General features: G+C 42.7%; 1 protein-coding gene across 1 annotated transcript in view; it reads right to left on the minus strand.

Annotated features, from left to right (window-relative positions):
- The window catches only part of LOC142587444 (AB hydrolase superfamily protein YfhM-like), a 63,417-nt gene that overhangs the window by 21,980 nt on the left and 25,046 nt on the right, over positions 1 to 16,391 (minus strand). The window contains exons 3-4 of the mRNA XM_075698467.1: positions 11,486 to 11,622; positions 1,632 to 1,744 (exon numbers count right to left, since the gene is read on the minus strand). Coding sequence (XP_075554582.1) covers positions 1,632 to 1,744; positions 11,486 to 11,622 — 250 coding nt within the window. The remainder of the gene's footprint in view (positions 1 to 1,631; positions 1,745 to 11,485; positions 11,623 to 16,391) is intronic.

Consider the following 16,391-nt stretch of genomic DNA (forward strand, 5'->3'; position numbering starts at 1 on the left):
TGGTACTCCGTTTTGCAATGTGCCAATTAACTTTATTGAACGGCGTTTCTCGATGACCGTTTTAATTTTTCCGTAACTATAAAATTGGTGATCGTCGTGAGCTGCACCGCAAATCATAATTTTAAGCTCCAAGAAAGCGTTGTTGCTTTCAATATTACCACCGTAGCACTGCTGCGAAACCTTTGAAGATGCATATGCGCAGACCGAACTATTAATCACTAGCATAATGATGCCTTCACAATATTCTTTATTTCAGACTCAACGTTGTGCTAAAGACCTTGACAGAATGACGAACGTAGCAATGCAACAAAATTGTCTCAACTGCTATCACTTTCTGCTTATTGCTTCACTGCATCACCGATAAGCTAAACTTTAAATCCTCCGTGTGTGCCGGCACGATATCTGCATTCATATAGTCCTAAAGTGCTTATATTGACTCGAACACAGGAAAATACAAGCTATTAGTCAACACACAAATAATTATTGTGGTTTGGTGTGGCAATTATACGAGAGAACATAAATATTTCTCTGGACATTTTGGAACCAAGCGTTGTTTTGAAATGTTCCGATTAGTAGCGGTTTTTGATTTGGTGCATAGGGTGGCACAGTTGTTCACTCTAACTAATGAGACAATGACGCACCTAAAAAAAGCGTACTGATAAATAGGGCTTTGATTACTGGGCGTTCTTGGCATGGCTTATGCGAATTATCTTGCCCGTTGTCTTCAGTTTGACTGCACAACAGAAGAAGAGATAAGTGAGAGAGAGAGATTGCGAAGAGGCAGAGAGGAAGATGCGCTATTTTCTGGAGCCCTTTAAGCTGCACAAGCTGACAAACAAGAAACAGAAGACTTCGATGGGGACGAAATGTGAAAACACCCGAGTAGTTAGATTGAGGTGCATGTTAAAGAGCCCCATATGATCCAAATTTCCAGAGTGCCCCACTACGGCGTGCCTTCTCTCAGATCGTGGTTCTTGCACGTTAAGTTCTATAAATTAATTTAACACCTTGTCCAAGAAAGAAGGGCTTAGCCTAATTGACAGCGTAACATAGATAAAATTTAATGGTGAGAGAACGTGAAATAATATGTCCACATATTTAGACCTAATCCCATATGTTTCAGCATGCTATTGAACAATGTCAGTCACATGTGACTGTCGTTGAGTTTTCATGGGTTGTGTGAGTGTGCTTGTTCCGGGATATCCTTGATATTTATACCATTTTCCAGCTTTTGCTAAATGCGTGCTTTGTCCTCGTTCGCCTTTAGGTCAGCAGACTGTCTGTCGTGGTTCTGCAAACGCAGTTCGACGATTAGCAGATTCTAGAATTTGACCCCATTTGTGGACAGATATCGCAGTATCAAAACAGCGGTTATAAACGCAGAATGCATCGCGACGTTTGCATTAGTTTATTTATAATGTCCTCTATTAGAAGTGATTCACGTTGGACAACTGAAACACTAGAACAAAACATTTCAAGCGGTATTGCATGATACAGTAAATAGTTCTTTTTTTCGCTATATGCACTTTGCTATCCACTGTAACGTTCAATATTAGTCCGCAGATGAAGCGGGTTCATAGTAATTTATTATCACAGCATGTTTAAAGTTTTACAGAACGCTCTCTACTCACATAAAACTTGGATAAGTTCTCTTAGATCTTCTATCAGATTTGTCATCATGTAGTCTTCCGGGTTCTTGGGCTTGGTAGTAAGGCCATATCCACGCAAATCCGGAGCCACGACACTGAAATCAACGAAAAAAAAACATAGAAGCGAAAATACTGTCGAAGAAGCGAATGTAATAGACAGCGGAAAGACCTGATGAAGTGACCTTAAATAGCCACTTTTACGCCACATATCTCAAGGGTAATAAAGGAAATTATTACAACTGATTCACCAGAAATGCGTCCTTCATCAAAACAGTCAGTTTTTTGAACGCGACAAGGAAATGATAGCGAAAGTAAGAGTCACCAACTATGAGAGTAAAATAAGTGCGAAAAAGCACTCTATTTTCTGGAGGCAAAGTTAAATAATATGTTCGAAAAAGAAGTACATTCTGATCATTTTTCTTTTCTAACCAGAAGCGCGAAACACAAATCACACGTTTTTGTGATAACCGTGCTGAGTTGCTTTGGAACGCTCACCTATACTTCGGTATGCCAGTACTGTATGATAAAGCGGGTTTTGAAAATTGCCTTTTATGCTGCAAAGGATGCAGTGAATTTGCGGCAGCTCTGAGCTGCTTACGCCAATAAAACACATACATATGCGTATATACTTTAGCTTCCTTTAACTTAATCGTTATCCCATTTCCGTTCACTTTTCACTAAATAAATGTTTAACACTTGTCTTAACGTATTTATGGCATGGTGTTTGTATAATGCTGTACTACGGTCCTTAGGGACAGATTGAAATTGTTCTGCTTCTTAACCTTTAGTGCCTTACCTTGCGTGCCGAGGTTTGGGTTGCACAAAATGGTGTGAATGTACATTCTGACAGATTAGGACCTTCTTTATATAGTGTAAACGTGCAGGAATTCGTTAGGTACAGTTTACTCCGCAGTTTAGAGTGTTCCTTACTCAACACTGTTTCAACTCCCGAAATGGATAGCAACACACCTACTTAAACAGTAAGTGCTCCTCGCACTCATCGGTGAATCCGGGGCTAAAATATTGTCGCCAACCGCTCACGGGAAATACACGAATGCACTAGATTGAAGAACCGTCTTTCAAGCCACTCGTCGTCACCGTATAATAATCACCGAGGAGCGTTTCTGAAGCGCAACGCCTCGTTCTGTGAGGCAGCGCTTACGCTCCATGTGTCGGTGTGTAGACGCGACTTCAAGTCTAGGCTTGCTTGAGAATTCGGCGGCTGATCTCTAATAATAATAATATTTGGTGTTTTACGTGCCAAAACCACTTTCTGATTATGAGGCACGCCGTAGTGGAGGACTCCGGAAATTTTGACCACCTGGGGTTCTTTAACGTGCACCTAAATCTAAGCACACGGGTGTTTTCGCATTTCGCCCCCATCGAAATGCGGCCGCCGTGGCCGGGATTCGATCCCGCGACCTCGTGCTCAGCAGCCCAACACCCGGCTGATCTCTAGCTGGCTTCAATACATATGCGGCCTAAAAGGGCCGTTTTCTATAAAATTTTGGATACGAAAATTTGCTCAACGAAAGTTCCAAAATAGCTCTCAAATATTTTTACTGAATGGAAGGTAGATTTTTTTTTTTACGTGGCTGGCGAAAGTCTCGAGTTAAGACTTCTCGGCATTGCGTATATCTTAAAAGCTTGTTCGCGTAGGAGGAAATGATACTTTCTTACGCTGAATTTCTTTACATGACACTCTGTTAGCCTGTTGGCGCGGTGCTCAAAGAGAAGTTGTTAGCGTTACAGCATTAAGCCACTCATAATACATTCGAAATCTGCCTGAAGATACCGTATAGTTGGCTGCAAGCTAAACAATTTTACATCTAGAGATTGACGACAGCTTCTAATTTACGCATGTCTACAGTGCAAGTTAACACCTATGTAGTAGTTTCTCAGAGTTTCGCTTCTCTCTCCTTTTTAAAAGACATGTGCAGATCAGCAGTTGCAAAAAACGTTTCTGTTTTAAAGATAAATCTTTCTTGGGAGCTTTCCGGAGTTTGATGTTCTTCGTTTTGCCGCCGCATATATTTGTGGACATCTATGGACCTTTTCAGAAATTGCGTATGTACTGGCTGCTGTATTTACAAATTGGCAACATGGACCGCAGCGTATATGAAACCGGGTATGTGGCACTTTTGCCGAGTCTTGGCTAATACTCCAGAATGAATGGGACACTGTGACACGAGGAGTATGACGGCTTTGTTGTATTAAAACGAAGCTTTTGGACGTTCGTCGTTTTCTTGCCTAATAGACCACGTTATTGAGGAGAAAAATTGCGTTTACTCGGGAATTGTTGAATGAGGATTTATTAGTGGGTGTGTTTTATGGGAACGAAGCGCATTCTAACGGCAAAACTAAGTGGACATCAACTAGAAGCGTCTCGTTGAACGAGCACGTAAACCTTATACCGCAAAAACCAAACTTATATTTGCGCGTAAGCGAAAGCAGTGATCAAGTTTTGGAAGCGAAATGCAGAAGGCGTGTATCGCCGAGGTACAGTGGTTTAGACGTGGATGTGCCCCCAGATCTACAACGACATCTTCCAATATTGAAGTTCGGACGAGCAATGGGTCACGTCTTTGTGAGAGATGTAAGACTTACAACGTTATATACCACAATTCACCTTTCACAGACCTCTCGTTAAGATTATTCCAGCGTCTCTTCCGAAAAGGCACTACATCGCTTTAAAGTACATCATAAGCAGGACGTTCATCGCGTCATGTAGTCAAATGACCAGGGCAGTGTTCTCCGTGAACGCGAAGACCTAAAATAAACATCAATAAGACGCGTCATGATAGACAGAAACGAATTATGTTGTAGCAGCAGCAGTTGCATTCCCAAGCACGCATCTAAGCAAACTTCCTTGGTTTCACAGGCTAGCTGCATCGGCTGTCCCTTGGATAGCTGCGGTGACTACCTGGCTGGTCATCCCTGCATCGTACACGTGCCTGCGCGGCGCTGACTACCCTGCTGATCTCGGCGCGCACTCCGCTGAAACCACCCCCAAGCTGCACTCTACGCAGTCCGGATTCCTGCCATAAAAGCCGTCCCGACGAGAGCATCACTGTTGTAGCAGCAGCAGTTGCATTCCCAAGCACGCATCTAAGCAAACTTCCTTGGTTTCACAGGCTAGCTGCATCGGCTGTCCCTTGGATAGCTGCGGTGACTACCTGGCTGGTCATCCCTGCATCGTACACGTGCCTGCGCGGCGCTGACTACCCTGCTGATCTCGGCGCGCACTCCGCTGAAACCACCCCCAAGCTGCACTCTACGCAGTCCGGATTCCTGCCATAAAAGCCGTCCCGACGAGAGCATCACTGTTGTAGCAGCAGCAGTTGCATTCCCAAGCACGCATCTAAGCAAACTTCCTTGGTTTCACAGGTCGGTTGCTTTTATTACTCTCGATATGTTTTTTTAGAATTTCTCAAGTCCTGCAACTGCTGCTGCTACAGTTGTTGCTGCTATTGCTTTCCTCTGTTACCGTACTCGCATTGTGTTCACTATTTAGCCATCCTCGTAATGCCGACAAATGCTGAACTTTGTAGGCGGATGGACGAGCTAGAAGCTATATTCAAACATCGGTTGAATGAATTGGTCGACCGGCTTGTCATTAGCATACAAACTAAGCTTCAGGACACAGGATTAGACATCGGTGCGATGAGAACTGAAGTTGGTCGCATGGATGACAGCCTAAAGCTTCTAAACGAAGTAGTCGAGTCAACCCGATCTCAACAGCTTGAGTTATCTGCGGCAAACCGCGTTCTGAAAGCAGAAAACGAGGCCCTTCAAAGGAAAGTAGCTGACCTTGAGCAATACTCAAGATTAAATAACTTAGAAATAAAGGGGGTGCCCTGTACCCAGGGGGAGGATTGTACCGCAATCCTGACTGCCATCGCCGACAAAATCAACTGCACAGTCTCAGCCATAGATGTTGACACAGTTCATCGCGTACCAGCAAAGTCTGGCCAAAAGAATATAATCGTGCGGTTTTGCTCTCGATCAAAAAAAACTGAATTCATGAAGAAGGCGCGAAAGGCTCGACTGAATACCCGAAGTATAGGGTTTTCAGGAGAGCACTCGCAGGCGATATTCATCAATGAGCATCTATCGCCAGACAATAAGCGTTTGTTTTCCAGGACGCTTGCCTTAAAGAAGGAAAGGGGTTGGCAGTTCATCTGGACAGAAAACTGTCAAATCAAAGTGCGGAAATCTCCCGATAGTAGGGTATTTCGCATCGCTTCTGATTCTGATCTATCTATCATTACCTAACTTTGCATAGACCTTCCAACTTTCAATTTTTAAATTCTGTCCAATGGCTACGTACTTTTTACCTGAAGAACTTGAGGCTTATTTTTCATCGCACTGCCGTTCACTAATCCATTTCAATGCGCGAAGTCTGCAAAAAAACATGGATGGCATCACAAATTTTTTATCATCTACCCGTCATAATTTCTCTGTTATCTGCGTTAGTGAAACCTGGCTCTCCGCTTCCCACAGTAACTTGTATTGCTTTCCTTCATACTCAGCCGAATACTGCCACCGTGATAACAGTAATCATGGTGGTGCTGCTATTTTTGTGTCCTCAGAGTTGCGTTTTCACAGGCGATCTGACTTGACACTTAACGTGGCGAACTGTGAATCTGTCTGGGTCGAATTTGATGATACATTCTTTTCACAAGATAAGAAAAACCTAATAGTTGGCTGCATCTATCGTTCACCCTCATCATCTGGAAGCGCGTTTTGCTTAGCCCTAGGTAATTTGCTACATAATTTAACATTCGAACAGAAAAATGTCATTATCATGGGTGATATTAATATTAACCTTTTAGATACATCCAATACACTACTTAATGACTACGTTAGCTGCCTCAATGGGTTAGGATATGAAAACCTAATTACTCTTCCGACTCGTTGTCCCACGGATAAACAGGGCACGCTTATTGACCACATAGTATCCAATCTTCTTACTAACCCTGACTGTGGTGTGGTCGAAGCTTCAATAACCGATCATTACCCAACATTCGTGCGCTTAACTTCTACTGCTCGCATTACCGATGCAAACTTCACCAGAAAGAAATTTAATTCGTCAATTTTTATTGAAATAATTGCCGCTTCAGACTGGTCCCCAGTAATGGTATGTGATAACCCAGAAACTGCCTATAATACATTCTCACAAATAATTTCTAAAGCTATTTCAGATTCCACGGTACTAATGAATTGTAAAAAAACGTTTTCAGCTCCCCGTAACCCATGGTTATCTACCAGTTTACTAAATTGCTTAAGGAAAAAAGATAACCTTTACAGAAAAACAAAAAAACAGCCATTTAACACAGCATTTCACGAAAGGTATAACAAATATTCTAACTTACTAGGAAAACTGCTCAAACAGGCTAAAACGACGTATTATGAAAATGAAATTAAGTCTGCAGGTAATGATGTCAGAAAGCAATGGAAAGTATTAAACTCTTTTTTAGGTCGGTCGAACCATACTTCCGAAATAACTATGATACAGTCGGGGGATCTTCTCCTTGATACTCCCTTGGACATTGCAAACTCCTTCATTAATTCCTTCTGTGCAGATAATGAAGAGTGTGAAGATTCATTGACCGAGACTTACCCCCGTTTGCCCCATAGCTTTTTCCTTTATCCCGCAACACCTCAAGACATAGTCACAGTCATTTCCAGTCTAAAAAATACAGGACCTGGTCTTGATAACTTCAGCCCTTCTCTTATAAAAACGATAGCTTACCTAATATCTGAAACATTCTGTCACATAGTGAACCTTATCTTTAAAACAGGAATTTATCCAAGTTCTTTGAAGAAAGCCAAAATAATCCCTGTTTTCAAGAAGGGAGATAAGCGTCTAACATCTAACTACCGCCCTATAGCTATACTTTCATTCTTCAGTAAAATTATCGAAAAACTAATCGTAACACGCTTATCAAGCTATTTATCAAAATTTTGCATCCTATCACCAAATCAATTTGGGTTTCGGGAAGGTTACTCAACTGATTTGGCATTAATATTTCTAACAGACAAGATTCGGCAGGCAATTGACGCTGGAAATTTCGCTGGTGCATTATTTATTGACCTCTCTAAAGCATTCGATTCACTTGTTCATAACATCCTTTTTGCTAAATTAGACTCTATTGGTATAACTGGCCCGGCACTGCAATTACTACGTAACTATTTGAAAGATAGAGAATACACTGTATCAATCTCCAGCACTTACTCGCACCCTAAAACAACTAACATTGGTGTACCACAAGGATCTATATTAGGGCCTCTCTTGTTTTTAATATACATTAATGACCTCCCAAAGTACCTAAAGTCCTCTGACTGTATCCTTTACGCTGACGACACTACCATCTTCTCCTCAGACAAAAGTCTTGATTCACTGATGTGTAAGCTTAATCACGACGCGGCAAATACTATAACCTGGTGCCAACTTAACAAACTACACATTAATACTGCCAAATCTAACTTCGTCATCTTCTCAGCTAAACAAAAACATATCTCAGTGTATCCATCGCTAACCTTTGCCTCTGGTGTACTTTATCCTACTGATAGTGCACTGTTTCTTGGCGTCATATTAGATAAACACCTAAAATTTGACGAGCATGTTTTATCCTTAACAAAGAAGGCAGCATATGGAATTAGAATATTAATTAAAGTTCGAAATTTCTTTAATATGAAGACACTCATCTCCCTCTACTACGCTTTTATTCACACGCATATTAACTATTGCATATCATCATGGGGAAACACGTATTCTACACATTTATCTCCACTACAGCATACCCAAAATCAAGCAATTCGCATCATTACACGTAGCAGCTACACATCGGAAGCATCTCCATTGCTCAGATCTAACGGCATTTTATCGTTACAGAAACTAAATAAATACTCACTTGGAATACTTGTTTATAAATCTGTTAACGGAAAGCTCCCGTTCCCTATAATTACTACCAGCCAGTATCCATTTTCCACGTCTACCCGTTTCGCTTCTACCAACAGCTATTTACTACCAAAACCTAGAACTAATTATGGTAAATTTACTACTAACTTTTCAGCCACATTACTTTGGAACTCATTACCGTGTCATATTAGGATATTCTCTCATTTTTACACATTCAAATCAAAACTTCGTAAATTTTTGCACTCAATATAACAATTTGATCGTTATCATTATATTAATAAGTGCTTTGTTTCGTTAAATATTTTACTGCGTAAGCTAGTGACTAACTTAACATGGTGTCTTTTGTCTTTGCATATAGCTGCTTTGTATTCATATATCCTACTCATTTGTAATGGGAGGTCCCCTGTACAGTCTATTGACTATGGGACCTCCGTCTGTATGTATGTATAATCCCCATTTGTAACCTGATTATTATGCAAATAAAGAACTTGAACTTGATAAAGAACTTGAACACAGATAACCTGCCCACTCATTTCACAAGGATATGTCCCCACAGGAGCATGAACATTGATAAACTTGTGCACAAAAATAGAATTTCATTATATATGAATGGCAAGATTCCCCTCGTATCAACATATCTTCATTTATTGTTAGAGTTCGCCAAAGTTCTTCAACAATGGCTCTTCCAACCCATCCGTATTTTTGAACATTGATATGTAAAAAAATAAAAGAAGAACATGATAAATCACACCTGACGCAATGCCCGAGTCTAGATTACGTGAAGCTTGTTTGAGTTAGCAAAGTAGCGGCACTTAGTAGCGGCTGACCGCCTCGCCACCTGAAGATGTTAGCTGTCGACGTCACGACCACGAAGGCGATGCATGACTCTAGTCGATAGAAGAAGTTTGATGAGAGGTGTACGCACAGAGAAGTACGACACATATCTAAATGCATATAAAGCTTCATACTGCTTGTGTCACAGATGGACATGCACTTTCGGGGATTCTCCAAGAATGGTCATATACCGAGTGACCCAAGTTGTCTACTAAGCTACCAAGCAGCAAGTTGCCGCTTCGGGCACATATCGAATGATTCAATGCCCCAAGTTGTCTATATAGTTGATATATTCACAAATATATCTCACATGCCAACGTAGGCAAACGCCCAAACCGGAAAAAAAGGCCAAGAAAGGTTTACTTTAATAGGTCCTTTAAAGAAAAGGAATGGGAAAATTAGGGAACAAGACGGTGAACCCTTTTGCATTTTCTAACAGGTGTGCAGTCGGAGAACACTTCATTCTAATCTTCGATATTTGGTGCCTTCCAGGCTTTGGACAAAAAAAAACAATATTCGCATGGACTACCGTCTTAATAATTGGTCCAATGCTAAAAAAAATGCTGCTAAATAAACTCTTTTGTTATTGCCATTTATGCAGAATTTTTTTTCAATCAGTGTACGAAAACTTGTGAAACGTTCAGTTGTTAATTTCTTTGGTACTGTACAATCCAGGCCTCTAAGGATAAGTTCCACAAATAGGCACCGCTTGTCCAGACCAATACAATATTTCCGCTGCCACGTAATCTACGTCCCTCTTTTTTGCCTCGGAATTTCATAGCCGTCCGTATCAAATTTTGCTGCTGCACAGACGCGAAGTTCGTGAGGATACCTCAAGGTCAAGCGTCCATTCAATCCAAGTTTTCCTGCTTTTGTTATTTTGTAGCTCTGCCGAAGCAGACAGTAAAAACCTGTTTGTGTAGATAGTCGCGGCAACACACTATAACGAAGTGCGAAACAAATGGAAGGATGGCGGTGATGTAAATAAGTTTGGGCGTTCAACCAGTAAAACATATCGCATTGCCTAACCAGCTAGTGGTCTTGCAGACATCGTGTTGCAGTGGTCAAGTCTGCTTTCGTATTTCAACTGCTACATATATGCGGCATATTCTTTTCACCAATAAGGACGCTTACGTCCCCTTCCAATTAATACTGATTGCCTTGCATAACTATTTATGAAATTTCTTAAATAGTGACATATCTTCAAGAGCCACTCACTTTACAAAGCAAGTGTATACGTCCGTTTCGTGCTGGTATTTTTTTATGAGAATTGGGGCGTACACAAAAAATAATGCAGGTCGTGCGCCTTACGCAGCATAATACGGGTAATGCAGACAGAACTCACAGACTACAAGCAAGAGATGCGCAAACGTCAGAGTGTGTAATTCCCTGCAAAGAAGAGTTCAGTGACTAAACGTTTTGTTAATTATTTTACGCTACATCTTGAAAGTTTTCAAACGAACTCGCTCATCGCTACGGGCTTGTACTGTGCCGCAGATCTGAGAAAATCACTAGGCTCTATGCGTGTTTTTGTGCGCCCGTGACATATAATTTGAATAAGCCTTCATGAGGCACGACCGTACAAATCTACTGGCATCACTTTTCTATATAGTGGTACATTTCGGGGTGTTGATATCAGAACTGGTATTTGTATCGCTTCTGAATGAGTTTGTTGATTTAATTCCCCGATTGTAACACGCACAAAATGGTCCACCTTATGTGAAATAGTGTGTAAAAATTGTTAGGTGAATACCTATACTTTCTTGTATTTGCTGCTGTTATGCGTCCTTGCGACTGAACACCTGATTATTGTAAACGTTGCGCGAAAGTTCACGCATATGCATCTTTGTTGCAAGGAATTTCCCAAGCTACATTGGCAAGGAAGAACCCTAATAAGCTGACGGCCTTACATTATTCTTATTTTCTTTTCTATTGGACAATGACAACTGATAACTCGAGAAGAACAGTTGCTCAGAAGGCACAATGTTCTATGTTAGCTACGGCAGATTGTAGTAGGAGCAACCTGCATATTATTCGCTCATCCTAATGTAAATTTTAGTAATGGAGGCGCGCTTACCAGAATTGTTCCGCGAGGACTGGTATCTGCCTGTTCCAAATGTACCAGAAATCCAAGAATCCATGCAGCATCAGCAGCATAGGACGGTCTGGACGAGTGTCTTCACAGCCTTTAGTCACGTAATGCATTGTTATGTTCTAGGCAAAATAACAGAATGACGATATGTAAAACACTCTAAGTAGTCAACTGAAGAATTTATAGCTCCATAGAGAAAAACGTAAAAAAAAAAACATAGTGGGCTTTACATCCGTGAAGGAATGGAGCCTGGGCAATAGTTTGGCGACCTTAAAATTAAATGAAAATTGCAATATTTACTTTAAACACACATCGTTATTATACAGTTCGAATCACTGGACGAATGTATGGCTCAAGGACTCATCGCACTTACTTGTGTCAAACAAATCAAGTTGATAAATACCCAAACACTAAACTTAACGCAGTAGAACATACAAACCCCTGCAGTGAAAATGTTAAAACGGAGAGCTGAAGAAAGCGAGCACCTAAGAACTATTTGGTAAACATTATCGAATGTCATAAATCTTCAGCATAACACATGATAAATGAATGCACGTGTATTCCTTAAGGCCGGTACTTATAAAACGAACCAGCATTCGAAAAATGGGCAGACGTTTGAAAACCCTGCCTTTTGGGCCCAGCATATCGACCTCGACCCTCGCTTCCTGTCAACGTCAATGCCGTGTTGATGTCGCCCACATAATGGCGGTGGCCGCAAATGGGACCCATCCTGGCGCCTCAGGCCTACGCTTCATTGAGAAGGCCGTGGGACTAGTTTGCCGTCTAACGTGAAGTCCTTCCATCACGATGGCGCTTAGGCGAAGGGCAGCGACTTGAGAATATATTCGAAAAAGTGCCGCACCACCTTATGATCTCAGCAGCTGGCACCGGGGACAGCCCAAGATAGTTGGAATCTTCCAGTTCTCTTAGGCTCAATAGTTGAAGCTGTACGAGATGCCTGTGACAGACCGCCAAGGAAGGTTAAATGCGCTAACGTCGATCTCTTCGGAGATATCATTAATTTTATTTCAATTTATCTAGTTTGGCATCATGCTTGCTAATTCAGTTAGTACGCGAATGTTTACTGAAATTTACACAGCCAATCAAACTATGAACCTTACTTATTGTTTTGTCTGATACTTCGCTATGAGTATCAATACTCATATGATACTTCGCTATGAGTACCGGGCGAAACTGCCTCGTTTTTCATTTGACGCGTAAAAACAGGCAAGGCTGCGGCACTATTCACCATTATGAGAAACTTGGGAAACTCGAATTGATGCAGACACCTAGAGCTATTGCTTCAAAGCAAGGTCAAGCATAAAACGTGGTTCTTGCTCAATATCAGAGGTACAATCAAGTAGAACTTGGAACAGTACGTACGTAGTATAAATACTGAGTCACTTTTGTAAAATATGGCTACAAATCAAACAAACAATAAAGTTCCTACATTAGACTAATTTTCAAAATTTGTGTAAGAGCATGATGTTTCTCAGACTGGTTTAAGTGTGCTGCCTTGAAAATAAAGCAGAGCAGTTGCGAGCCTACATTCTCTAACGCGGCCGGGGAAAACTAACTTTAATTCCTGCACTGGCAAAGTAGTTCAGAATGTGACCAAGCTGGCGAGCAGCGCGGGTAAACTACAAAAAAATAAGATTTTTCCAGAGGACAAATTTGCTTTTCAATAGAGGCTGATCGACATGATTCGCCCTACCATCTCCATTCGCAATGCTCTTGACAAAGTCAAGGTGTATCATTGTAAATGTCTACGGTATGTTTAAAGTTACGAATGCTACATTTTCTATATAGCACTTAGTCTCCGGAATTTCGAATTGCCACTTTGAAATTCTGGGGATCAATGCGGCACTCTGGAGGTAATCCAGGACCACATTGTTCATTCGAGAAACATTATGGTCACTTTTTACGCATGATGCCGCTGAAGCAACTTTCTTGAACGCAGTATCAGGACTGCATTTTAACGTGAAGCTTTCTTGGTGAACTCTCCCGGAGTTTCTTGACCGTGGCTGCTGGCTCGCTGGATGTGGCTGCTGTTTTCACGAGTAGGTCACCCTTAAAAAATGGAATTACATGCCCGATGCTGCAATAAAGTTTCATCCCCCTAACACGGAAGCCCAATGCTCAAACCGCTAGGCCACAATCTCGCGTATAATTCTTCCGTGTCAATGTCAACTAATTATGATTGCCGCGTGCTTATTATGATGATGATTTCAATATTATCACACATAGGTACAAGAACGAATGGGTCCAAAACCGGGTGGCACATATTGTGCAAACACCCACTAGCTTTTGGAGATGGTCACTGCATTTAGATACTGAGGATGGTTATCTTTCTGTTTCACATTGAAACAACGGGGAAACGGCCGAAAAGCGGGCGATAGATATATAATAAGTCAGAAAAATGAAGAAATACAAGCCAACGTGAAAGTTGTCACTTTGCATAGCACAGTTGCGCTCGAGCCAGTTGCCGATAGGCCATAGAGACACCAATGAAGTAGGCAAATTTATGGGGATTCAATAAACTCATGACGAAAGCTTGACATTACATAGGCACGGCCGCTCAATGGAAACAAGGTGCGGCCTGCCGCATGACGCGCCGTCAGTGGGTGAGGGAGTGACAAGCGGAGTTTTCAGTTGCGGCCGCTACTATGGGTGGGGCGCTGCACATCGGCGAACGTGAGCGAACGTAAGGCGCACGTTTCCAAGGGAGAGCCGGCCGTCCATGTGGTCCATGCGCCGGGAAGCAAATGTTGAGAAGTAGCGTGGTTCCTGTTTCACGTACGTTTTTATTTTATCGTCCAGCTGTTTCGTTACGCGTTTCTAACGTGGAGTCATTAGATGCGTCACGGCATACGCAATGCCAAAGAACTGTTGTGTGCCGCGATGCAAATCCAATGCTGCGAGGAACTCCGACCTTTCTTACCACGAGCTGCCGGCGAAGGAACAACTCCGGGATGTCTGGCTGCGGCATATTTCGCGACAAGGCAACCACAAAGGTAGCCAGTGGGTGCCGAACTCCAGGGCCGTCGTTTGTTCGCTTCACTTCAAGGAGGACGACTACAAGGAAGGATTAAAACGTAAGGTGCTGCGGCCGACAGCCGTGCCGACTCAATTTCCGTCGTACCCTGTATACATGCTGCCCGCGGCTTCGAAGAAACGCCGACCAGTAATACGTGTCGCACCTGCCACTGTCATAACTAAAGTAGGCGACTCATTGCAGGAGCTGTGTGCAGGATCTGAAAACGAAGCGTCCCGCCGCTCTGATGCGGACTTAGGTAAATTTGAAGGCGACGTCGAGCTGCGCGCAACGCCGCCGCATGCGGACGAGGTCGCTGGTCCGGAAAACTGCTTGGCCACAGGATGCAGCTTGCAAAGCGGTGTGAAAGCGCAAGAATGCCAGACTACGTTCTGTTTGACAAGCTTTATGGCAAATACCAAGAGAAACGCGCACCGCCTGCAAATGCAAGCTAGCAGACTCAACGAGCGACTACAAAAGCTGCAAAAAAATGCGACGACGTTCAGGAGAAGCTAAAGCTATACGAAGGGGACCAGGCGGTGCAGGCTATAACGAAGATAAGAAAAGCAGCAGCGGAGGGCGACAAAACTGCCGAGTTTCTCGTTGAACAAGTTGAAAATTTTAGTAAGGTCAGACCAACATGGCAAGAGAATACAGTTCGAGAATGTGTGCTGTGGAAGGCAACGTCTCGTAAAGGGTACGAACACGTGAGAGCGAGAAAGCTTCTCAGGCTGCCTTGCCGATCTACGCTGCAGAAATTTGTTGGGTCATCTACAGGAGAGACCGGAATAACTAGCCTCATCCGCGAACGTCTCCAAGTGGAAAGGTGTAGTTTACTCTCAGAAAAAGAGCCGTACTGCAGCCTCATAGTTGACGAAATGTCAATACAGCAGAAAGTTACTTATGATCGACAAGTGGATAGAATTTTTGGGCTCGTCGATGTACAGTGCCAGGCGCGAGAACCTGCTGTTGTGGTAGCCAACAGGCTTCTTTGCTTTGTTTTGCGTGGACTCTCAACAGTATATGTGATTCCAGTAGGTTATTTTTTTACGAGAAATTTGAAGCACGATAAGCTCCTTCTCCTGACGCGCAGTGTCATCAAGGCAGTTGAAGAAATAGGATTTCGAATTGTCCGCATTGTCACTGACAACCACCAAACCAACACAGCCATGTTCCGGAACTTGTCCGATGACAACACACTCCAGCATGTCGTCCCACATCCAGAGCGCGAAGGCGAGCCTCTATTTTTGTCATTTGACCCCAGCCACCTGATCAAAAACTTAAGGACGAACTTGCTGGAAAGAGAAATGTCCGACGGTATCGAGCCAATCAAAGGAGGCGTTTTCCTGAAGACACTCTACAACATCCAGAGAGATATGCTTGTTAAGCCAGTGCGACTGTTGAGCCGAGCTCACGTTGAACCCAGCAATCTTGAAAAGATGAAGGTCTGCCGCGCGACATTCGTTTTCTCGCCTACGGTAATCGCCATCCTCGAGTACCTTCAAAAAAATCCTCGATCACATGAGAAGGCTGCGCAATTTCAGGATTGTCGGTCAACTATCACATTCATGAAATATGTTGGGTTGTGGTATGACCTCCATGACATTTCTGGTTGGAAATCGAGGGAAAGGCCATTCGTCAAAACTGAGGATGATAGGTTGGCTTGGCTTGAAGCTGACTTCATCAGTTACCTCGAAAATGTGAGACGTGAAAGCATGAAAGCCCGTATGCAGTCGCTTACAAAGGAGACCTACGAGGCTACCGTAATGACAACTAGATCAACGGTTGCCGTCGTTGAGTACATGCTGACCGACCTGGGGTAAGCACAAATTTTGCGAAAATTTGCCTGCTAATTTC

Source organism: Dermacentor variabilis, chromosome 7, assembly GCF_050947875.1.
Source record: "Dermacentor variabilis isolate Ectoservices chromosome 7, ASM5094787v1, whole genome shotgun sequence".
NCBI classification, from domain to species: domain Eukaryota; kingdom Metazoa; phylum Arthropoda; class Arachnida; order Ixodida; family Ixodidae; genus Dermacentor; species Dermacentor variabilis.